The following is a 25,252-nucleotide window of genomic DNA, read 5'->3' on the forward strand; positions in this document are numbered from 1 at the left end:
TATGTTATACTTTAGCTATTGAAAAATAGCAGATCTACAAGCTCATAGCGCGCCACCGAGTGGCGCGCTACGAGCTTGTAGGTCTGCTATTTTTGAAAAATTGTTAAAATGTGGCGCAAATCATTGAAGATGGGGGTCCGTGGCCCAATAGAGATAATTCTGGGGGTCCTTGACGTGAAAAAGGTTGAGCACCACTGACAGAAACATAGGTTTTTCAGAACAATGTTAGGATTTAGAGGCCTTTTTTTCAGTCCAAAATGGGCTAAAAGGAGACAGATCATCTCTCTCACCTTCCTCTTGGCTGGAGGCGTCAGAGCAGTCATCCTGGTAGGCTTTCAGCTGACAGTTACCTGAGTGAAGAGAGAACAGTGGCGTTGTTAGATAGCTGGCAGGGCTTAAAGCCAAAATAAATCCCAAGACTGAAAATGATTTTTTGCAAATCTGCACTGATCTCATTAAATGACCCCTATGAAATCCTCAGGACTGAAATCAGTCCCCAGGACTGAGAACTTTAAGCCCTGAGCTAGCTATGCGTTGCACGTCAGAGACACACTTTATTCCAAAAAGACAGATTGAAAACATTTAAACAGTTGAAATAAAAATAAAACATTTGCATGCGCGCGCACACACGCACCTTAGAGTATATATATGAATAGAGACGGCACCCGGAGGAAACCCTGAGGCGAAATGGACATAGTGGCCGAATTTGGTATCGCGGCGCTGGGCCCAAACTCATGAACGCGCTGGTCCGTTGACTGTCATTGTGCACGTTCATGACGACATGTGAACGCTGTTTCATACGTGAACGCGTGCAATGATAGTCAACGGCCAGCGCGTTCATGAGTTTGGGGGGCAAATCCATCCCAGAATGTACTCTGTTCCTGAGTGAAATCGCCTCATGCGCTTTTGAGCAACTTAATGCAAGTGGATGGGAGGAGATATCCGGTGCCGTCTCTATTCATAAGGCACGCACGCACGCACGCACGCACGCACGCACGCACGCACGCACGCACGCACGCACGCACACATGCACGCACGCACGCAGGCACGCACGCACAGGTGCAATGTGTCACACCAGGTGTCTTAAGTGATGGTGACTGCGGAAAGCACACACACTACAGTACGTGTGTGTGTGTGTGTGTGTGTGTGTGTGTGTGTGTGTGTGTGTGTGTGTGTGTGTGTGTGTGTGTGTGTGTGTGTGTGTGTGTGTGCTTGTATGCGTGGGAGAACACCATCTGGCCCCTGCAGCAAAAGGCCAGTGTGTGAGAGTTCATGACGTGTACAAGGCAGTTGCAACAGAATGTGCTCCAGTGCACTCTGACTGCACGACGGTGTGAATGTAGCCTTTTTTATATTTTTTTATCTTTGATTCTTGCACTAGATGCGCCCAGACCTCTGTTTATGCTATGGTGTCTAATGTCTGTTGTTGTCCTGTATTGTTTGTATGTTTTAAACCACTACTCTTGCTGTAAACCTAATTGCCCTTCTGGGACACTAATAAAGACCTTGAACCTTGAAAGGCCAGTCGCAGGTGTGCCATTGGCAGCCAGGGGTCGTCAAAACAATGTCCGTACACGGACAAAGGTGACCGTTTCAGGCCGAGGCTAAGTCATTGAATTTGTTGTTTTTTCATGTCATGTGAAAGCAGGGAATCATAGCCTCAAATTGACATGTTGGTTGTTCAGTTTGACCCACCGGTTTTGGAGATATACGGCTTTTATAGAGTAATGTCTATAAGCCATATAAAGCAGCGAAGTTGAGCTTGAAAGGTTCTATTTCAGCTCTCACATTTATTTGAAGACATTCTCTAGTGTCTAGTATGTGAAGAGTCTACCTGTGCTATTAAATCATTTTGGATACAAAAAAATAATAATTAAGAAAAGCAGTTTTTCTCATCTCCTGAACAGTTGGTCTTGCTGCCATATACCCATTCTGGGCGGGAACCCCTTTTGGTGTTAGCATTATGTTATGCTTTAGCTATTGAAAAATAGCAGATCTACAAGCTCGTAGCGCGCCACCGAGTGGCGCGCTACGAGCTTGTAGGTCTGCTATTTTTGAAAAATCGAAGAGCGACTGACATAGAAACATAGCTTTTTCAGAAAACTGTCAAGATGTAGAAGACATTTTAGAATCTGATCTCGGGTCAAAATGGGTTAAAAAAGAGTCACAAATGTGTCCATGGCAAAGCTGGCTGGTGGGTTAATGGCCCAACCCTGCTCCTCGGTGTGACTCACTCTTTTGTTATGCTGTTATTCCTACATGTAGGCTACGTTTCCCCGAGAGAGATCTGTGCAAAGTCCAGAAGATACTGTAAGACGTTATCAACTTAAGCCCCATATATTTCACCATACAGCCAATAGCGAAAACAGCAGAATATACAAGCTCACAATCTACAATAATTGTAGATCTGCTATTAAAACTCATAGATAGATAGATAGATAGATAGATAGATTTTATGTAGACATAAGACTATAGGCACTCTAGTCTGTAGTGTACACACATAGTTGCATTATATAGATATTCCACTGTTAGGTTCTTAGCTTACGTACAACATTTTTTTAATGTATTTGATGTATTACCATGTGTTCTTTCTAACTGTAAATCGCTCTGGATTAAGAGTGTCTGCTAAATGCCTAAATTGTAATTGTAAGAGTGGAACAATTCACATTTGCCATTTATTCTTTACATGATGACAACAGGTATTCAACAGGCCTTCAACCACCTGCATCAAGACATTCAGCTGCCCTATTCATTCTGCCCAGTAGGTGGCAGTGATAACTAACAATGGTATGTTTCTTTGACTACACATGCTAGTGTAAAATATATATACTGGCTTTGGGGCAAATACTGAACAAATTAAAATTAAGGGCAAGAATCTCCATGGCAGTCCAAGTGAAATGCACACTTTTAAACCAGGTCTAACATGTTTTGGTCTTAGGTTTGATCCTGGGCACCGCAAACTCTGCTCGGGTGTGGCAAGCCGTGCCGTAAGTAGGGCTGTCAGTCAATAATTGCGTGACAGCAATGCCACAAGCACAATAAAACAATTTAATTGTGCTTGTGGCATTGGAAATTGGAACATTTAACATGGATAACATGGTAAATGGTGCATTTATATAGCGCCTTTATCCAAGGCGCTTTACATAGATTGTGCATTACATTCACACGATGGCAGAGGAAACCTAACCTGACTCCGCCAGATGGCCACAAAACGGCCTGGCCAATCAGCAGCAGCTATCCCGCCTCTAGCTGCTGCTGATTGGCCAGGCCGTTTTGTGGCCGGGCATCAAGTCTGCCTGAGCGTTCCCAGATGGGAGCAGGAGGGGGGAACCCAGTGTACTCTCTGCTGCCCCATCTGGCGGAGTCAGGTTAGAGGAAACCATGCAAGGCACCAACCTGCACATCAGGAGCAATTAGGGGTTCAGTGTCTTGCTCAAGGACACTTCAACGCTAACTCTGGGGGAGCCCGGGTTCGAACTGGCGACCTTGCGGTTACCATCCGGAAACTCTACCTCTGAGACACCGCAGCATAGTGGCATTTTTTATATATATTTTTAGGTCAAAATATCGGAAATAGCTGATCTTAAAGCTTACAACGCATCAAAAAGTGACACGTTGTATGCTTGTAGATCAGCTATTTTCAGCCTTAAAAAAAAATATGCATGAACATCTTCCATTGACATCGAAACGATTATGGCGATGACAAAAATAATTGCAATTATCTCAAATAATTGCGATCATACGACTTATCTCATGAAATAATTGTTGACAACCCCAGCGGTAACCTACTGGGAGCCGGTGTTGCGCTCCACCTCAGCAGTCCAATCTCCCAGAGGTCTAGGAGAGCATTGGAACGGGGATAAACTCCCACATTCTTGGCCGATACGGACAATATTATAAGCCTCTCTGTCTGACCAACTTCATTACTTGTTCTCTATCATAGCCCATTTTGACCTGAGATCAGATTCTAAAAATGTCTTCTACATCCTGACAGTTTTCTGAAAAAGCTATGTTTCTATGTCAGTCGTTCTTGATTTCAAACCTACAAGCTCGTAGCGCGCCACTCGGTGGCGCGCTACGAGCTTGTAGGTTTGCTATTTTTCAATAGCTAAAGCATAACATAATGCCAACACCAAAAGGGGTTCCCGCCCAAAATGGGATAGAGTAGCACCAAGGGGGCAGGCAGGCTTTCCAACGTTGAAGCTCTGGGTCCTAGTGGTAGGAGGAGGGACTACAGGCGGACCCGTGGATTCATGACCGGGAAACCCCGTGCAGCTGGGCTTTAACGTTGAGCGCTCGGTTGCCCTACGTCACTCAGGACCTCAAAGTTGAGGTCCTGGGAGGGACTTCCGGCAGTCTTCCGGGTGCTTCAAAACGCCACTGAGCAACTTCCACTGACATGAATAGCTGGGGGGGCGGAGCTTCGCGCCAGTTCAGTCTCTATTATATATATACTCTATGAGTAGCACACCACACGGCAGCTATTCCCGATGTGTTGGACAATTGGGCCGGAGGTGTAAAAGCACGCATGTGCACACACACACACACACACACACACAGTGTTACTTACATCTGCAGCAGGTAGATTTGGAGTCACAGTTGAAGAAACTGCAGACCTTCCTGGTCTGTCTGAAGAGTGGAGGAGCACACATGAACCTCTCCCTGTTGCGCACGCACGCACGCACGTACGCGCGCAGACACACACACACACACACACACACACACACACACACACACAGTTGGAACGTTACAATTTATACATATTTCGTTTGCCTTTTAGGCCTCGTAATCACATATTCCACAGGGCAGATATGATGAATAACTGTAGATCTGCTTTTTCTGCAATGCTTGAAAATGTATGGACATTTTTCAACATGCAAACGATTGACGACTATGCAAAAGAAATAATCGTGATGATCTCAAATAATTGCAATTAGGCGATCATGTAGTAATTGTGACAGGCCTAGCGCTTGCTAGGGTTGGGCGGAGTTACTTAAATCTCCATGTGCGTGCGTGTGTACGACCGTGGCCGTTTGGTACTTTTGGGTCCCGGTGGAAATATTGCGGGATTATGCAGGACTAGGCGGTAACGTTGTGGGATTATAGGGGACTAAAGGACACTCATGGATTAAAGCAAAATAAAATCTCACAACTGATTTTTTTGTTTTTGCTAGTAGGCCATGGTCCTAATATGTAATTTGTGAAATGGCATGAAATGAGTCACCACACTAGCACTGTGTGTCCTACACAATATGGAAAATGATGATGTTTTGGTAGCTAAACCAGTTGAAGAAATTACAGATTGAGGTGATTGGGATTATGAAATATCTGAGATCATTTAGGGTTTTCTGGAAGACTGAAACAACTAATAACCAAAACTATTTTTAGTGCAGGACACACTTCTATAGAAGACATGCTGATTTCTATGGAATCCAGATGACTGAAATCAAATCAGTCGTAGCGACTGAGAACAATTTGCACCCGGGTGGGAGCAGGCAGTCAGAAATGAACTGTGAGCGAAATAAAAAAAACATTGGAGTGGGAATAAGAACACAGTCCAGCTTGAGGGACTGGTACATCCCAACTGTATCGGCAGATTTTCCTGGCTGCGTGTTGAAGTGCCCTTGAGCAAGACACTGAAACCCCCTAACTCAGGGGTTAGTCCAAAAGGTAGATTGCGATCTACCAGTAGAGAGATCACACAAAGGCTGTTCAGGTAGACCACATGACAAGCCCCTAAAATATATATGGTAAAAAATGGTGAATTAAAGACAAAAGACAAATAGCGGGTTTAGCGGATTACGCAGGGGGGAGACAATGGATTAAATAGCGTGGAACGCAGGTTTTCAGTCAAACTGTTAACCGTCGGTGTGTGTACTGCAAATGGTGGTTGTGCATTGTGGTTCTGAGTAAAATATGTGTCATCTCAGCGGCCTTTTACGGGAGGTTCTCCCCTCTGGTTGCCGTGGATTTATCACTCCATGCAGTGGCGTGCACAGATAGACACTAGGGGGTGCTAGAGCACCCCCTGCCCTTTTGGCAATGTGCCCTTTTAAAAAAAAAAGAAAGAAAAAAAAACTTTTTTTTTTCTTCTTTTTTTTTGATTTTTCAAAAATAGCAGACCTACAAGTTCATAGCGCGCCACTCGGTGGCGCGCTATGAGCTTGTAGATCTGCTATTTTTCAATAGCTAAAGCATAACATAATGCTAACACCAAAAGGGGTTCCCGCCCAAAATGGATTAAGGCAACCGGCCGGTTCCACGCGCTGCACAAGGTGCCCTTTTTTAACTTGAGCACCTGCCCCTCTAAATGTCTGTGCACGCCACTGACTCCATGACAAACATCCTCTCCTAAAAAAGGACAATATGTAATTGTTCCTCAGAAGATGCCGCACCGGCAAACAACATTCGGCCAAAATGTCCTCTCAGTACAGTGTTGTGTAAAATGGAATGGACTTCCTCTGCATATAAGGGAATGTGCTACATTTTCCTCTTTTAAATACAATCTGAAAAAATGGTTGCTTGAAAATCAAAGCTGCAACCATTCATGATTATTTTAGGTGTATTTCTTTTTTGTATGCTGTGTTAGAGAGCTTACTAGAGTAAACCTACCCTAATAATAGTTTAATATTTTCTTATTTCTTATTCTTACTAGTCTTATTACGTTTGAAATGTACTAGGCATTTGTATGCTATGTCCTGTTACTGTATGTCAGTCCTGTTTGTATTGTTTGATGTTTGATGTCTGGGGACTGCAGATGGAAATTAGCATGTTTTGCTAAATCTGGTATATTTACACTGCATTTTTTATGTAATGTTCATCAATATACACTGTCCCGACTAAATAAACAAATAAAGTAAAAGTAAAAGTAAAAGATGAAGTGCTACGTGCTCACAGCTCAGCAGATCTGTGTCAAGCATACACACACACACGGTTACATGTGTTTGGTCCGACGATTCATTGATCCGATACCCCTAACCCCTAACCTAACCATAACCGCAAGCACGGGAGCAGGCGCTAGTCCGAGGTGCGGACGCATGTCGAACCAATGCTCCGTCGGACCATAGTATGCCCCCACACACACACACACACACACACACACACACACACACACACACACACACACACACACACACACACACACACACACACACACACACACACACACACACACACACACACACACACACACACACACACACACACACACACACACACACACACACACACACACACACACACACACACACACACACACACACACACACACACGCTGAGCTAGAGAGAAAGGCTGTGACGTGCATCATTTCAAATTTTCTAACACCACACACCCTGCCCACACCATTATCTTTAAGTTAATCAGCGGTAGACTACTGATCTTATACAGTTTTACGTTATGCATACATACACGCATGTAGAATTGTCTGTGTGTCAACTGCGTTTCAGAGAGAGAGAGAGAGAGAGAGAGAGAGAGAGAGGAGAGAGGAGAGAGAGGAGAGAGAGAGAGAGGAGAGAGGAGAGGGGGGAGAGAGAGAGAGAGAGAGAGAGAGAGAGAGAGAGAACACAAGCCAAACAAAATTAATATCATGTCCAACCATGCAAATAATTGCTTACATTCTGTTGTAGATATAATTGCAGCCAAATTCAAGTGCACTACTGTGAAATTAATGTCCACTTTTACTGTATATCATATTATGTTTTCAGAGCAGGCTATACTCGGTACTGTAGGTTTCACTTCTGGCACTTTCATTTCACAACTAAATGAAACTCATGGAGACGAGGGGTGTGCCTGTGACTCAGCGTGTGTGTGTGTGTGTGTGTGTGTGTGTGTGTGTGTGTGTGTGTGTGTGTGTGTGCCTGTGACTCAGCGTGTGTGTGTGTGTGTGTGTGTGTGTGTGTGTGTGTGTGTGAGAGAGAGAGAGAGAGAGAGAGAGTATATCACCTGAGGCTTCTCTCCACATCACAGCTCTCATACTTGTCTCCCTGGCTGAGCAGCTGAAGGATTCCCTTCTCAAAGGTCTCCGTGCTCTGCTCTTTGGGAAGCTGGAGGACACACAGACACACCGACAGGTCTCTTCAATCAACAACCCCATCGCCGTTCATTTAGGCTCCATTTTGCACACAGGGAGTAAAGCTAAATAAAATCGCACGACATTTCTGACTTAACCCATTTTGACCTGAGATCAGATTCTAAAAATGTCTTCTACATCCTGACAGTTTTCTGAAAAAGCTATGTTTCTATGTCAGCCGTTCTTCGATTTAAAAAAAATAGCAGACCTACAAGCTCGTAGCGCGCCACTCGGTGGCGCGCTACGAGCTTGTAGATCTGCTATTTTTCAATAGCTAAAGCATAACATAATGCTAACACCAAAAGGGGTTCCCGCCCGGGACGGGACTCATGACAGAGTGACGGGAATTGTCGTGACGGGAATTGTCGTGAGTTTCATAGTTATCTGCGACCTTCGGTCGCAATAACACAACAATGCATGTCTCGTTGTGGGGGGGGGGGGGGGGGGGGGGGGACGATGAGGATAATGATAGTGTAAGCCTGTTAGCCACACCCACTAAAGCACAAGAAGGACATATACTTTTTAGACATTATGCATGACGTTGTGATTTCTCACGAGTGTGAAGTGAGGGGCCACTTCACACTCGTGAGAAATCATTTTGTAATGTTTTTGCATATAATGACATGTCTAAAATAGAGATGCGATGTTAACTTAGAAGTGGGTTAGACAGTGTGTGTGTGTGTGTGTGTGTGTGTGTGTGTGTAAATGGTAAATGGTTCATTTATATAGCGCCTTTATCCAAGGCGCTTTTACATAGATTGTGCATTACATTCACCCATTCACACACACATTCATACACCGATGCCGGCGGAAACCATACAAGGCACCAACTAGCACATCAGGAGCAATTATGGGGTTCAGTGTCTTGCTCAAGGACACTTCGACACTAACTCTGGGGGAGCCCGGGTTTGAACTGGCAACCTTGTGGTTACCATCCAGACACTCTACCCCTGAGCCACCGCTGCTGTGTGTGTGCCTACCTTCAGTAAGAAATTCTCCAGTTCCAGGTGGGTTTTTGTCACGCTACTGGACGAGGAGTCTGACCACTGGACCTGAAAAAAAAACACAATTTTCGATTAATTGTTAACTGATTCATAATTGAAGAATTTCTTAACAGCGATTAATCGATTAAATATTAACATCCCTACTTCCCGCCGATGTACTATAAACCTGGTGCTGCAGCAGCGTTACACAGAGGCACTAACAACATTTCCCACGAGAGCACACTCTGCACAGCAATACCAAGAATTGGAAATCATAACATTTAAGATGAATAGAAATTTCCATTTGGCATTTTCTATAGATTTCATACTTGCACGGAAATAGCTGACATTTTTCAACGTGGACACGATTATGGCAAGATAATTGTGATTACCTTAAATAATTGCGATTAGACGATTATGTAATCATTGTGACAATTATGTACAGTAGCATTCCTGATGTGCGTGCGTGCGTGCGTGCGTGCGTGCGGCAGCAATACAGACAGACGTATCTAGTCCAACTGGAAAACACATAATATCAACCGATATTTGGCTTCCCATGTATTTCTGTTTATGTGTATTTGGGGAAACACAAAGATCAAAAAGTAAAATGCTGAAATAAAAGGGAATGAAAGGCAGTGTTTGCGAGTTTTTGCATTGCATGTCTTTAAAACACATTTCGGGCGGGAGGGAACCCCTTTTGGTGTTTTAAGCATTATGTTATACTTTAGCTATTGAAAAAATAGCAGATCTACAAGCTCATAGCTGAGCGTGCACGGTCTGCTATTTTTGAAAAATCGTGAATATGTGGCACAAATCTTTGAATATATATTCTTTCAGAGCCAACATTTTTAACTCAAATATTTGCTTCTGGGGGGGGGGGGGGGTCCCTGGAACACCATATTTTCAGATGGGGGTCGGTGGCAAAATACAGATAATTCTGGGGGTCGACATGAAAAAGGTTGAGAACCACTGACGAACCACAAACACAGGTTTTTCAGAAAACTGTCATGATTTATAGAAGACATTTTGTAGAATTATCCTCAGGTCTAAATGGGTTAAACCCAGTCAGTTAGCGCGGGCTGCATCGATTCCACAGCAGTCCGTCAGTCACACATTCTACTAAGTGATCTCTGTACTTGCACATTAAGAGGAGAGAACGACACCCTAACCCAAAACCGTAACCCTACACGCAAGCACGGCCCAACTCATGTCGCACCAACGCAATGTCGGGAGTGTTACGGAAGTCTGTTGGAGAGGGGTGCAGTACTTAGTTTAGACAGTACTTAGTTTAGACTAGTCATTGTAAGTCAATGTATGAATGAATGAACCACTGTAAAGCGCTTTGAGCAATTGGAAAAGCGCTATAAAAATGCAATTAATTATTATTAGTCATTGGTTAGACGAGTCATTAGTCCTACAACTACAACCTATCTCCAAACGGGTGCAGTACTTAGTTTAGACAGTTTTTGGTTTAGACTAGTCATTGGTTAGACCAGTCATTAGTCCTACAACTACAACCTATCTCAAACCCTCACCCTAAACCTAACCTCCCACGGGGCAGCACTAGGGTTGGGATTCGGAACCGGGTCCATTTCAGACCCGGTTCCGACATTGCGGATCCGGAGCCGGTTCCATCGTTTCTTTATTAACGGTTCCCCAAACGGATCTCATCAGTCGTCATTTAGCTCCGCTGTGTCTGTGTGTGCATGCATGCGTGCAAGCAGAGCCTGGGGTGACGTCACCCCACCTACACGAGTGAGTGAGGTCGGGGTACGCCCACTCTTCTGTGCATTCAGCGACCGGCGCGGAGCGAGTGGGACAGTATGTCGCACAGATTTCCAAAGTGTGGTTAACAGAGAGGGAAATGACTGAGGCTGAGCACGCAACGTGCAATAAATGCGACGCTATAGTTCCCTGCAAAGGTTGTTGCAACTTGTACCAGTTGCACCACGTCCACATTGAGGAAACATCAAAATCAATATGCCTACACGAGTCCACAACTCACGAGAATAATCTAGGCGCGTTTGTGAGCCATGCGGAAAGCCGTGCCCGCTCTCCCCGCAGCTCCACCACAGCTGGCGGGGGACGATCTGATGCAAGGCTGGTTTACTTTCCCCAGGCTAGTAACGTAATAGAAAATAAAAACTACTAACGTCTACAGAGCTTTTCATTAGGCGTATTGTACAACTGTTGTTAATGGTGTTAATTTAGAACGCCAATGACTCGATGTCTTTCTGTCTGATATTTTATGAATCACGTTAACTATAGAGCCAAATCAATTTGTCTGCACTTATTTTTACAATTTATAAGCAACTCAACTGCTTTTGATTTGGCTCTAAATTAATCGCGTGACTGTTGAGAGCCCAGCGTTTAGGTGCATATCTCCATAGATTGATACTTTATAAACAGTTTGCAGAAAAAAGCACAGGAACGTAGCCTACAGTTCAATACAAGGTCTGCTAAGAGGATTTTATAATCCAAGAAAGCACTATGGCTTGTTTCCATTAGGGTAAGGGGTCCTTCATATTAAATTAATCTGAACATTAAGACAACATTTGTCACCACAACAATATCATTATTGCAATGTGTACTGTATATTGAATATACAGTATAGAAATTGCAATATATATACAGTACAAATTGCAACAATGATATTGTTGTGGTGGCTAGCTGCTGGCAGCAGCTAGCCACCGTTAAAATCCTAACGAATCCCAACCCTAGGCAGCACACCTAAACCTAACCTTAACCCATGTCTAACCAATGACTAGTCTAAACTAAGTATGCACCCCTCTCAAACACCTCAAAGGTAATCACACTTTAATCATTGACCTCCAGAAACCTACCTCAGAGGTGACTAGATTAAGACAGACTAAATCTAAATATAAGATTGAGAAACTTTTAGTACGTCTAGTAAGACTAAATCTTAATTGCCAGACAGACTCTTCTTCAACAAAGATGGCGAAAGCAAACATTCTTTGTTCGGTACTCATACAATAGTATGGTACAACACACTGAAGTCCTTAAACCAGAAACCTAAACCTAACCTCCCACGGCCCGGGCAGCACACCTAAACCTAACCTTAACTCTCTCCCAACCCTTATGTCTAACCAATAACTAGTCTAAACTAAGTATGCACCCCCTCCCAACCCTTATGTCTAACCAATGACTAGTCTAAACTAAGTATGCACCCCCTCCCAACCCTTATGTCTAACCAATAACTAGTCTAAACTAAGTATGCACCCCCTCCCAACCCTTATGTCTAACCAATAACTAGTCTAAACTAAGTATGCACCCCCTCCCAACCCTTATGTCTAACCAATAACTAGTCTAAACTAAGTATGCACCCCTTGGAGGGCACTTCTTCTCTCAGACCGACCCCAGAACCGGGGGTGCAGTACTTAGTTTAGAGTAGACAGTACTTGGTTTAGACTAGTCATTGGGTTAGACCAGTCATTAGTCCTACAATCTCAAACCCTAAACCTAACCTCCCACGGGGCAGCACACCTAAACCTAACCTTAACCAATGTCTAATCAATGACTAGTCTAAACTAAGTATGCACCCCTTGGAGAGCACTTCTTCTCTCAGCCCAACTACAGAACCACAGGTCAAATGTCAACAAAGACAACAATGGGACAGAAAACAGCTGCTCATAGAGTATTTGATTTCCTTAAATGTATAACAGCTTAGTACAGTGGTTCCCAAACTTTTTCCTGCCAAGGACCCCCAAATTGACACTAATTATCCCGCGGACCCCCGTTTGAAAAGATATGCCAGGGACCCCCATAAGAGAAGGTTTTTATGTCACTAGCAGTGATTTTCAACCCGTTTAATTTCAAGCACCCCCAGTTTGACATGCATTAGTCTACGGTCCCCCATTTAATGGGACCTCTGGGACCCCCAATTTATATTGTAAAATCAATGCTGTATGTATGTACGCGCACGCACACACGCACGTAAACAGTAGTGGAATCCAAGACAAACAGATGGAGGGGTGTTGGGAGACTTGCCGTCGTTATTTGGCAAAGGAAAAGCCAAACTCTCTCTCCCTCTCTACCCCCCACATATCCCTGTGCCTCAATCTCTCTTCTCTCCCCCTCCAGTGTTTTGCTGAAGCAATCTTTTTTTATTAAAGATATATAATATGTTGGGCATTATACGGTAGCAAACGTTTTCAGAAACATTGCCTGCATCTTAGTATTAAGATTATATTATTTCGCACCATTAGCACCCGTAAAGGTTTATATTCATACTCCACTTTTAGGTGATAAGGTGACCACCCAAACAAATCTGCAGGATCCCCAAGGATTAGGCATGTAAAGATATATCGTATATCGATATTAATCCCGACGATATGAATCGATTCATTGAAATAAAAAAATCGATTTAAAATAAAAAAAAATAAAAAATAAAGGCTTTTTTTGTTTTTAGGGGGGCTAGTGTGTGATGTGAAATGTGAGCTTTAGTCATATTCCATCATATTCAAGTGCTTTTGGAGAGAAATTATAGTCACTTTCAGTAGTAGAGCACTGTAGAGGGGAGCTGTGTGTGTCTGTGCCCAGGTGATGATGGTCGTTGATGCTCATCAAGGAAGGCAATTATGTTTCTGCACTGTCAAAAGTAATGCTACTTCTTTTGCAATGTAGTTAAATAAAAAAACTCAGGGGGGGAAGATCAATTATATAAAATTAATTTAAAATATATATTTTTTTAATATCGTGAAAAATCTTATCGTGATACGAATCGTATTGTGAGTTGAGTGAATCGTTACATGCCTACCAAGGATTACACAGACTCTGAGTTAACCCATTCTGGGCGGGAACCCCTTTTGGTGATTTAAAGCATTACGTTATACTTTAGCTATTGAAAAATAGCAGATCTACAAGCTCATAGCGCGGCACAGAGTGCCGCGCTACGAGCTTGTAGGTCTGCTATTTTTGAAAAATCGCGAAAATGTGGCACAGATCTTTGAATATATATTCTTTCAGAGCGAACATTTTTTTTTAACTCAAATCTTTGCTTCCGGGGAGGTACCTGGAACAACATATTTTCAGATGGGGGTCGGCAGCCAATTACATATGTGACCAGATTTGACTGAGAGACTGCCATCGCGCACATTACAGCTTTTCACCAGAGGAGAAAAACCTTTTTTTCTTTCAAAATGAGTTAATAGCACAGGCAGACTCTTCACATACTAGAGGATGTCTGAAATAAGTGTCAGAGCTGAAATCGACATGTAAATATGAAATAAATGCCCAAACATGTAGCTAGGTGTAATGTTAGAGTCCACAGAAGTGAACCTTTCAAGCCTGTTTTCTCAACTTGTTGTTTTCTGCAAGACATTACTCTATAAGCCATATCTCCAAAACTGGTGGGTCAAACTGAACAATCAATATGTCCATTTGAAGCTATGATTCCCTGCTTTCTTAGGACATGAAAAAAGCGAAAATTCCAAAAAATCCAATGGCAGTCTCTCAGTCAAATTTAGTCATTTCAAGGACCCCCAATATCATATTATGATATTGGGGGTCCTTGAAATGAAATAGTTTGAGCACCGCTGACATTCAGAAAAACGGTCATGTTTTAGATTAGAAGACACTTGTAGAATCGTCTAAATGGGTTAAATTAACACAAGATGTTTGCAGTGTACGTATACTGCATTTTTGATACTTCCTTTTGTTTGTTCAGTCACTTGCGTACCAACCCCCACATACTTTCTTAAAAGACAAGAGGAGTCCAATCGAAAACCTTCGAGTCATACTTCGTCACAGGACGGTGTCGTGCGTCAAAAATAGCCAACCTACAAGCTCCCCAACATGTTGCCTGGACTCACAAACTGGTGACGTGTGGTGTGTGCGTGTGTGTGTGTGTGTGTGCGCGACTGTGTGTGTGTGCGTGTGTGTGTGTGTGTGTGTGTGTGTGTGTGTGTGTAGAGGCAGAGGGAAACAAATGGTTCTTTCACAGTATGGTTGAATCGTGTCACTGGAGAGAGAGAGAGAGAGCGCGAGAGCGAGAGAGAGAGAGGGACAGAGTTGTGTGTGTGTGTGTGTGTGTGTGTGCGTGCGTGCGTGCGTGCGTAATCACCAACTAGCCTACTGTTGAAAATGTGCTAACAGTGAGATAAATTTGTTTTTGCACTTCCTTTTATAAACATGAATGAAGCTCTGTCAAACGATCTCTGAGAGAAAGTGCAACCACGGCTAACCTAGCAACTGGTCTCTGCTGCTCTAGACCCGTGGTTCCCACACCGTTTCATGACAAGGACACCCAAATACACATTTATTAGGACACGGACCACCATTTATTAATGTCATTTATATCTCTGGGACCCCCCAATTTATATTGTAAAATCACTGTTGACCCATTTAGACCTGGGAACGATTCTACAAATATCTTCTAAATCCTGACAGTTTTCTGAAAAACCCATGATTCTATGTCAGTCTCAAACATTTTCATGTCAAGGATACCCAAGATTATTTGCAATTGCCCAGCCGACCCCCATCTGAAAATATGTTGTTCCAGGAACCCCTCAGAAGCAAAGATTAGAGTTAAAAATGTTCGCTCTGAAAGATTTTTCAAAAATTGCAGACCTACAAGCTCGTAGCGCGGCACTCGGTGCTGCGCTATGAGCTTGTAGATCTGCTATTTTTCAATAGCTAAAGCATAACATAATGCTTAAAACACCAAAAGGGGTTCCCGCCCAAAATGGGTTAATTTAACTCAGAGTGTGTACAAATGGACCCTAACGGGTCCAGGTGGTTACTTGTTTTTTTTTTGTACATTTGTACACTCTCTGAGTTACAGACCCATAAGGGTCCATTTGTTGCTAACTATCTCAAATTTAGCTAGGGACCCCCTGGAACTCCCTCAAGGACCCTTAGGGGTCCCCCAGAACCCACTTTGAGAACCAATGCTGGGAACCTGTGGCTCCCAGACCTTTCAGCTCAAGACCCAAAAGAGAAATGAGACATTCTCTCGGGACCCAAAACTAGTGCAAATGGAAGATCTACAAGTGCAAAACACGCTCGCTTTTCGCCGCGCTGTGAGCTCGTAAATTGTCAATTTTCACTACTTCTTAGTGTTGTCGAAAATATCGATAAATATCGATTCTGAAAAATAAATAAAAATATGTTCAATATTAGTGATGCACCGAATATAGGCCTATCTCACAGCATTTCCCCGCCCCCTTTTTACGCCCCATTTTGTTGATAGTGGTGTTATTTTTTTTGCGGTCCATAAGCTTCCATGTTAAAAGAGGTATTTTCACAAGCCACAAACTACCGTTTTGTAAAGGTAAGGTTTATTCTACTTATTTGAGTTGTTATACCATTGTGTTTTCTTCATATTATTATCGGTCTTTGACATTTTAACATTAGGAAATGTACTTAGATTCTCCAGAGAAAAAAAGTGGTAATGCCTAATGTTAAATGACACCACTATCTACCGGAAGTGGGCGTGGAAAGGGGGCTGTGAGATAGGCCTATTCGGCCGCGGAAAATATTCTGCAAAAAATGGCTAAAAATGCATTTTCGGCCTATTCGGTTTCGGCCGAATTTCGGCTGAAAATATATCACCGAATAGTGTATGCAATTAATGCATTCAAAAGAGCCATAAATCAGGTAGCTTTAAGGTACGGCCATGACAGCAATGGTAGGAAAAATATGTAAAGAATCCGTTGAACGCGGAGAGCCAAAGAGGACAGTTGCCAAAGCCTGCATACAATTACATCCTATACTTGTTGCTGTCATCATGTTAGACAGTTAACAGTAAATACAACATAGCTAGGCTAGCAAGCGTTGCAATGCATATCAGAGATCCACAGAGGATTGTTGCACGTGTGTGGCTTATAATCCATAGTTACTACAGTATGTATAATAATAAAATAATAATAATAATAATAGGCCTAATAATAATATTAATAATAATAATAATAATAAATAATAATAAAAAGAATAAAAATGTTGCCCGTATGCCCGTATTAATGGTCCATTTGGTTTCAAGTACCAAAGGGTGGTCCCCGAACCAGAGAAGAACGTGGCTAAAAATACCCAACATGTCACAGGCCTCATGTGTCACTGCGTGCGTGCGTGCGTGCGCGCAATCTTCAGGCCTGGTGTCACGAGGGGGCAGAAGGCCTGTAATGTCCCCCTTAGAGCAATGTTGTGTGAACATGCCCCTCCCCCAATAGTACACAGCTGGTTCCCAAACTGTGGGTCGTGGCCCATAACATGTTGTTCTGGGTCACGGAACTATTTTTAATGAGTCGCAGGGAATCCCCTTATTTTTTCCTCGCCCCTTTACCAACTCGCCCTGGGCGTACAGCCGGCGGAACAGCGCGGCCTGGTATTCCTAAAGTAATCTAAGTAAATTATGCTTAAACGGTTAAACCTAACCTTATTCCTAACCTCAACCTCAGTAAAACGATGCCTAAACCTAACCCTATTCCTAAACTTAACCCCAGTAAAACTATGCCTAACCCTAAACTTATTTCTAACCTTATTCTCAGTAAAACAAAATAAAGAATACAAGAACCGCCGCACCGAGCTGTCGGCGTGAGGTCGGCGGAAAAAAGCTGGGGCGAGTTGGAATTGGGGCGACCTGACCTGTTACCGTTTACAACACCCCTGTTGTAGAGTAGATGGTTTGACATTTTATATAATGTTCTGAACATTCTATGGTTTTATGTGTGGTGTTAATCGTAGTGTATAGCCGTGCACTCTGTGGTATGTAGCATTACATTAAGCTCTGTTTAGTTATGCAATACTATCAATTTGCTCAGTGAGCTTCCATAGCTTAAGTTCAGGTTTCAATGCTATGCAGAAGCTTAGCTCGTATTAACAATATCTGGCCAATTTTGGCTCCCAAACGTGAAATCAAAGAGTTTTGTCGGCGTGTTGCTATAAGCTCTCGTTTCGGCCCACTTAGTCGTCACATTTCAGGCTACTCGCTCGCAATGCACAGCAGACATGTGTCACTGACGCTTCAACTCAACAGTAGACTGATATAGACTGGGCTGGGCTGGCAGAGACATGGACAGACGGCACGTTTTAGTCATCATAGCTTAGTTTTCATCTAGTTTCCATTTAGTTTCAGTCAGTGGAAAAAGGTAGTAGACGAAAACAAATCACACCCGTGTGAAGAAAGTGGTGGTGGGGGGGGGGGAGTTCCAGACCCACAGGAATATAAATTGACTGCTACAATAACCTTAATAATAGAGACAATACACCATAAATAAATACTGAAACCAGATATAATCATTAGGGAAGGTGTATGCATGTACTATGTGTATTATGTAAACTCTTCATTTCCACTTTCCAGCCATTCAGTTGCAAAAATAATTTGGCGACCCCCCGAGGGGTCGCAACCCACGGGTTGAGAACCCCTGCTCTACTGTACCCTCTACTGTACTGTACTGTACTGTACTGTACTGTACTGTCACTGTACTGGCACACCCGAAATCACCATATATACAGTTAATATGTGCGTGTGTTTGTGTGTTAGGTTGCACACAGGTGGTGAAAAACAACCATGCTGTTTTCGTGCTCAGACGCACCCACCCACCCACCCAGCCACCCAGCCAGAGACACACATAGTCACTTAAGGAAGTGGTTGCACCACTTAAAAATTGTCTTAGTTTTAGTCGACGAAAACAACACTGGTCAACAGTAGACTGAAATAGAGACTGGCTGGGCTGGCAGAGACATGTACAGCAGTGTTGTTTTTGGCAGCAACATTTGATTTTAGTTTTAGTCATAGTTTTCATTTCGTTTTAGTCACATTTTAGTCACCCGGAATGTTTTAGTGTCTAGCCTAGTTTTAGCCGACTTTAATGTCATGAGATTTTAGTCGACTAAATCTACGGTTGATTTTGGCGGGCCTTGATGCCGTCATAATGACCGATTTTTACACTCGCTGAAAATACCAGATCTACAAGCTCACAAGCTTGTGAGCTTGTAAATCTGCTATTTTCAGCATGCAACCAAGTGTAAAATGACTCATACTTGATCTCTTGTCCACTCGTCCCTTCCTAACAGTTTCAGTTTTTATTTGTTGACAAAATCCTCAGTATATTTAGTCTTAGTTTTAGTCATCATAGCTTAGTTTTCATGTAGTTTCCATTTAGTTTTTCGTCAGTGGAAAAAGGTAGTCGACGGACATTTTTCGTCTTAGTTTTAGTCGACGGAAACAGCACTGGTCAACAGCAGACTGATATAGAGACTGGCTGGTAAATAAAATGGTAAATGGTGCATTTATATAGCACCTTTATCCAAGGCGCGTTACATAGATTGTGCATTACATTCACCCATTCATACACCAATGGCGGCGGAAACCATGGTACCAACCAGCACATCGGGAGCAATTAGGGGTTCAGTGTCTTGCTCAAGGAAACTTCGACACCAACTCTGGGGGAGCCCGGATTCGAACTGGCGACCTTGCGGTTACCATCCGGAAACTCTACCCCTGAGCCACCGCCGCCCCTGGCTGGGCTGGCAGAGAGATGGACAGGACAGCAACACTGGTGACCTACTCTGCCAGTTTCACTCCCATGTCGCTCAAGCTATGGTAGTAAAGTGTCTAATGACTGGATTTTTACACTTGCTGAAAATAGCTTGTAGATCTGCTATTTTCAGCATGCAATTGTAGCCTAGTTCACATTAGATCTAGTCTACATTTGTCTAGTTTTTAATTTGTTTGACGAAATTGCCAATATATTTAGTCTCAGTTTTGGTCATCATTATAGCGTAGTTTTAATTTAGTTTCCATTTAGCTTTCGGCAGTGAAAAAAGGTAGTCGACAAAACATTTTTCGTCATAGTTTTAGTCGACGAAATCAACACTGCTTGATATTAATCCATTTTGGGCGGGAACCCCTTTTGGTGTTTTAAACATTGTTATAATTTAGCCATTGAAAAATAGCAGATCTACAAGCTCATAGCGTGCCACCGAGTGGCGCACTACGAGCTTGTAGGTCTGCTATTTTTGAAAAATCGAAGAACCACTGACATAGAAACATAGCTTTTTCAGAAAACTGTCAGGACGTAGAAGACATTTTTAGAATCTGATCTCAGGTCAAAATGGGTTAAAAGGGGTGAAAAGCACTGATCTATGATGGTCATCCCTACCAGGATTTAATGAAAATCTACTTTAGTTCACTAACGGTCAAAACAAGGAAACAAAACGAAAAGGTCCTGAAGACATAACCAGTAACACAAACTGGCAGGGGAGAGAATCCAAGTAGGCTGCTTGACATAATACTGCTCCGTTCCAACTAAGGGCGCGGTCACATTATGGGGATATGAACTCAGTTCATGACATTATGTCGCAAATATCATTCCTATTTCGTTTCCGATTTACCGGTGTCAGAATTAAAGCTGTGGCTGACTATATCAATGATAGGGGCTGTCGACTGAGCTCAGGGATTCACTGGATATTTCACAGTTGTTCCCAAACCTTTTTACCTCGACAACCGAAAGAGACATTAGACATTTGCCCCGGGACCTATAGCCTGAGCTAGCGTGTTAGGTTTCTGTTCTAGCCCATTTTGGGCGGGAACCCCTTTTGGTGTTAGCATTATGTTATGCTTTAGCTATTGAAAAATAGCAGATCTACAAGTGTTATGGCCAGCCATAATTAGGTTATTTTGTATTTGGTATTATCTGTTGTTTGATGAGAAGTGGAGGAGACCTGTGTCATCATGAGACTGATTACTGGAGAGTGCTTGCTGCTGTGGGGAATTAGTCCTCTCCACGGATTGGCCGGCTCTGATGAGCCCTATGACACCAGCAGTGGATTGGGTGGTGGCCACACCTGATCTACTATAAAGCTCAGTCACAAACAACTCTGTTCGGAGGACTGTCAGCTTCAGGGCAGCAGGGAATCGGTCCCCCTGTCCTCTCACTCCAGCCGTCCACTTATCTGTGTCATTCTGAGTGTCTTTAAGTTTACTCCCTTCGGGAAGGAGTGTTTGTTCCAGGTGTTAGTTGTAGTTCCATTTGTCTGTGTGTTAGGTTGTGTCGTTTGGTCATCAGTCATGTAAGTCATTCCTGTCTATCTTTCTGTCATCATTTCATCATGCACGAAGGGGGGGGAGGAGTTGCACCACTCAGTTCACACGGGTGTGATTTTTATATATACATTGTAGTATGTACAAAACGGAGCTGAAGGAACTCAAGGGTCAGTCATTGCAAAGCTGTATAAGCAGAGTTGGCTTATACATGAATTGTGAGCTTGTAGATCGGTCATTTTCGACAAATGTTTCCCCCAGAATAGGGACACTAGGTTTGGATCTTTTTAAGGATGTCCAGCAGTCGCTCCGTGAACTCTGATGTGGAGAATCACTCGGTGTCAGCAAATGCTGTTCCAGTTGCTTTTGGCATTAACATTTTTACTGGATCCACAATGTTGTCATTAGAGGATGTCAATTTCCTCTACGGATAAGTGAAAGGTGATGCGCACGCATGCACGCACGCACCGAAAAGGCAAACAGAAATACAAATTGACCACCTATCAGGCCTGACGGCGTGTTGCGGGTTCGAGTCCCAAGCCCGTCGGCCTTTGCCGCGTGTCTTCCCCACATTTTACAAAAGTTCATTCTGCTTTAACTCTTTCAGCGCCAGGGGGCGGGGCCCTAGTTTTGGCCGGGGGTGCCATTTTGGCAATGGGACAAAAGAAAGAAAATGTAATTCTATTGTGCATGTCATGTCATCACCTGCACACCAGATTAGAGGAATTTTCAAAATATGGATAAAAAAAAGATTTATTGTTTTTGCTCGTCTTAATGTCCCTGGCAATCAGTACATAGTGAAAGCGGGCTCGTCTTAACGTCCCTGGCACTTAAACTGCATGTGGCTACTTAAAGCAGAATGCACTTTTGTAAAACGTTGCCTGCATATGGGTTGTTAAATAGTACCCCAACTTTCAGCAGCTGCCAGATTCTCCTATAGGGAAACTGAATTTCAATCTTTGTTGTAGATGTGTTTCATTGTGTTACAACTAAGACACCTTTACAAACACATTGGTGAAGAACATTATCGTAAGGGGATTAATTCCCAGATTGGACAACAGTTCCCTGACTACCAGAGAAGCTGGATTTCTCAAACAATTATCCCATTTTGTGCGGGAACCCCTTTTGGTGTTAGCATTATGTTATGCTTTAGCTGTTGAAAAATAGCAGATCTACAAGCTCATAGCGTGCCACCGAGTGGCGCGCTACGAGCTTGTAGGTCTGCTATTTTTGAAAAGTTGTGAAAATGTGGTGCAAATCTTTGAATATATATTTCAGAGCGAACATTTTTAACTAAAATATTTGCTTCTGGGAGGTCCCTGGAACAACATATTTTGAGATGGGGGTCCGTGGCCCAATACAGATAATTCTGGGGGTCCTTGACATGAAAAAGGTTGAGCACAACTGACATAGAAACATGTGTTTTTCAGAGAACTATTAGGGTTTAGAAGCCGTATTTTAAATCGACATCAGTCCAAAATGGGTTAAGCCAGTGACCAGCGTACTGCACTGGAGCAGTAATCACTGGATGAACTCACAGCTTCCCCCTTGCTCGTGACAGTCAAGACAAATCTGGCTACAAGTAAGCAACGCAATAACAACGTGAAGAACAGTCATAGGTATTTATAGGACACTGCAACACTGTCATGGTCACCACCACCATGAAGTTGTGAATATCAGCGCATGCTAAGGAGACAATAGCAGTTGATCCCTGAGTCACGAGGTCCAAATACATAAGGCTACCATTTCTGAACGGCTACGTGACCATGCGGGTCTCTTCTTCCCTAGTGGCAGTGCTGTTTTTGGCAGCAAATTTTGATTTTAGTTTTAGTCATAGTCTCTTGAATAGTTTTAATTTAATTTGTCACATTTTCTATTGTTTTTTTTTGTGGCTTTCACCTTTATTTTATATTTTTTATGGAGGGACAGACAGTAGGCTGACAGGAAATGGGGAGAGAGATGGGGGGAAGACATGCAGTAAAGGCCGTCGGGATCGGGAGTCGAACCCACGGCACACTGCCAGACTGGATTACCAGCCAAGGTGCCTGGACCACTGAGCCATGGCCCAGGCCGTTTTAGTCACATTTTAGTCACTTGGAAATTGGAATGTATTAGTGTTAGTCTAGTTTTAGTCGACTAAATGTCATGCGATTTTAGTCGACTAAATCTGCAGTTGATTTAGTCGAACACAATGTATTTTGGCGGGCCTTGATGCCGTCGTAATGACTTTGTATAGTTTGTACACTTGCTGAAAATAGCTATAATAGGCAATAGATAATAGGCTATTTTCAGCATGCAACCAAGTGTAAAATGACTGGCTCTCTTGTCCACTAGTCCCTTCTTAACATGTTAGTCTAGTTTTTATTTGTTGACGAAATGTCAACGTCACCGTGTAAGTGCTTGAGTGTGAGAGGCTGTAATGAATGGGACAGCACGTTGAAGGGGAAGAGTCCTTCATTCATGACGTTACATAACTATTACTACCCTCACACTTTACCATCAGTGCTACCCAGTTAGACCCCGAGGCCCATTCTAAAAAAAAACGCCTTCTAAATCCTGACCTGAAGATTTTGGAAAAAAACCTCAAAGCACACATTATACAGCTGTCACTCGATCCTGTAGGTTTACACTCTAGAACAGTGGTATAGGCAACCTTAGGCACTGGTGCCAACATTGGCACAGCAAAAGGGTGGTCACTGGCACGTGTGAGAGAGCGAGAGAGAGAGAGAGAGAGAGAGGATTTTTATTTTAAAATTAAATATTTAAAAAAAAAGTTTAGTCGGAAATTAAGTCCAGTCTCATGATCCCATGAGTATGCAAATTACATCCTGCATATAATTCCACATTCATTGTTAAATTGAAGCAAACACACACTCCTCTCTCTATCTCTCTCTGTCGCTCTAATTAATTAGTCTCATCGTCGCGCTTCTAGATTCTCCCGGCGGATCCTGCCGGGAGCTGCCTATGCCATAGAAAGCATAGGTGGGCTCCAGTCTAGTCATATCATAACTTGACTATTTGAACTCTCTCCTTACTGGCCTTACCGGCATTTGCATTCTCCAATTGACCCAGAATGCCGCAGCACGCTTGGTGGTCAACCGGCCAAAATTCTCACATGTCCCCCCCCCCCCCCCCTTCTCCGCTCCCTCCATTGGCTCCCGGTCGCTGCCCGCACAGCATCAGAGTACAAAACTCTGATGCTGGCCTACAAAGCAACCAAAAGGTATGGCACCCCCATATCTTCAAAGTCTGATCCAACCCTACAGCCAACAGAGGCTGATCTGGCGGGCAGAACCTTCACTAGAACAGCCGGGACAAACGCTCAACACGCTCCAGACTCTTCTCCCTTCTGGCTCCAAAACTATGGAATGAACTTCCCATTGCAATCAGAACTGCAGACCCACTCCCAATCTTCCGCAATAGTCTAAAACCTCACCTCTTCAGACTCCTCTAAATTCTGACAGTTTTCTGAAATACCTCGTTTCTGTATCAGTGGTGAATAATATTTCACGTCAAGGACCCCAAAAATGATATGTAATTGGCCACCGACCCCCCCCCCCATCTGAAAATATGTTTTTTCCAGGAACCCCTCAGAAGATTTGAGTTAAAAACGTTGGCCCTGAAAGAATATATATAAAGATTTGCTCCACATTTTCACGATTTTTCAAAAATAGCAGACCTACAAGCTCGTAGCGCGGCACTCGGTGCCGCGCTAGGAGCTTGTAGATCTGCTATTTTTCAATAGCTAAAGCATAACATACACACGGAGAACTGGCTCAAAAGGTGCAAAGTTATAAAGGACTTCTGAACATATAGCAAGCAGCAGACCCAAGGCCGGGCAAGCACATACCACAGACCAAAATATAAATTAGGGATGTGTGGACAATAAGGGTACAGCTACAGCTTTACTTACAAAACAGTCTCATCGGTCTCATCAATTTAAGCAGTTCATATGGAATTTGTAGTGCCAGTTGCAGTCCCAAACTATAAAGTCAAGTCTGCACATACTTTAGTTTGGGTGTGCTCGACTGCCCGAGGCAGGTAAATAAAACTTAGCAGGCAGGTAGAGTTCTAGGCTCTTGGGTTGCTGCACTTTTGAGTGAGGACACAACCATCTTTAGTTCTCTATAAAACACAACACGAGATATCTGTCTGAACACCTAAATGCGGCCAGAGTGCGCTTCCTCGGAACCCCCCCC

The 25,252-nt window shown here is 43.3% G+C and overlaps 1 protein-coding gene across 4 annotated transcripts in view; it reads right to left on the minus strand.

The window, feature by feature from the left end:
- The window catches only part of zcchc2 (zinc finger, CCHC domain containing 2), a 66,623-nt gene that overhangs the window by 20,184 nt on the left and 21,187 nt on the right, over positions 1 to 25,252 (minus strand). For all 4 annotated transcript variants that reach the window (XM_079489941.1, XM_079489942.1, XM_079489940.1 and 1 more), the window contains exons 4-7: positions 9,050 to 9,121; positions 7,943 to 8,043; positions 4,571 to 4,662; positions 291 to 350 (exon numbers count right to left, since the gene is read on the minus strand). In XM_079489941.1, the coding sequence (XP_079346067.1) occupies positions 291 to 350; positions 4,571 to 4,662; positions 7,943 to 8,043; positions 9,050 to 9,121 (325 nt within the window). The remainder of the gene's footprint in view (positions 1 to 290; positions 351 to 4,570; positions 4,663 to 7,942; positions 8,044 to 9,049; positions 9,122 to 25,252) is intronic.

This window comes from Electrona antarctica (genome assembly GCF_951216825.1).
Source record: "Electrona antarctica genome assembly, chromosome: 20".
NCBI classification, from domain to species: Eukaryota; Metazoa; Chordata; class Actinopteri; order Myctophiformes; family Myctophidae; genus Electrona; species Electrona antarctica.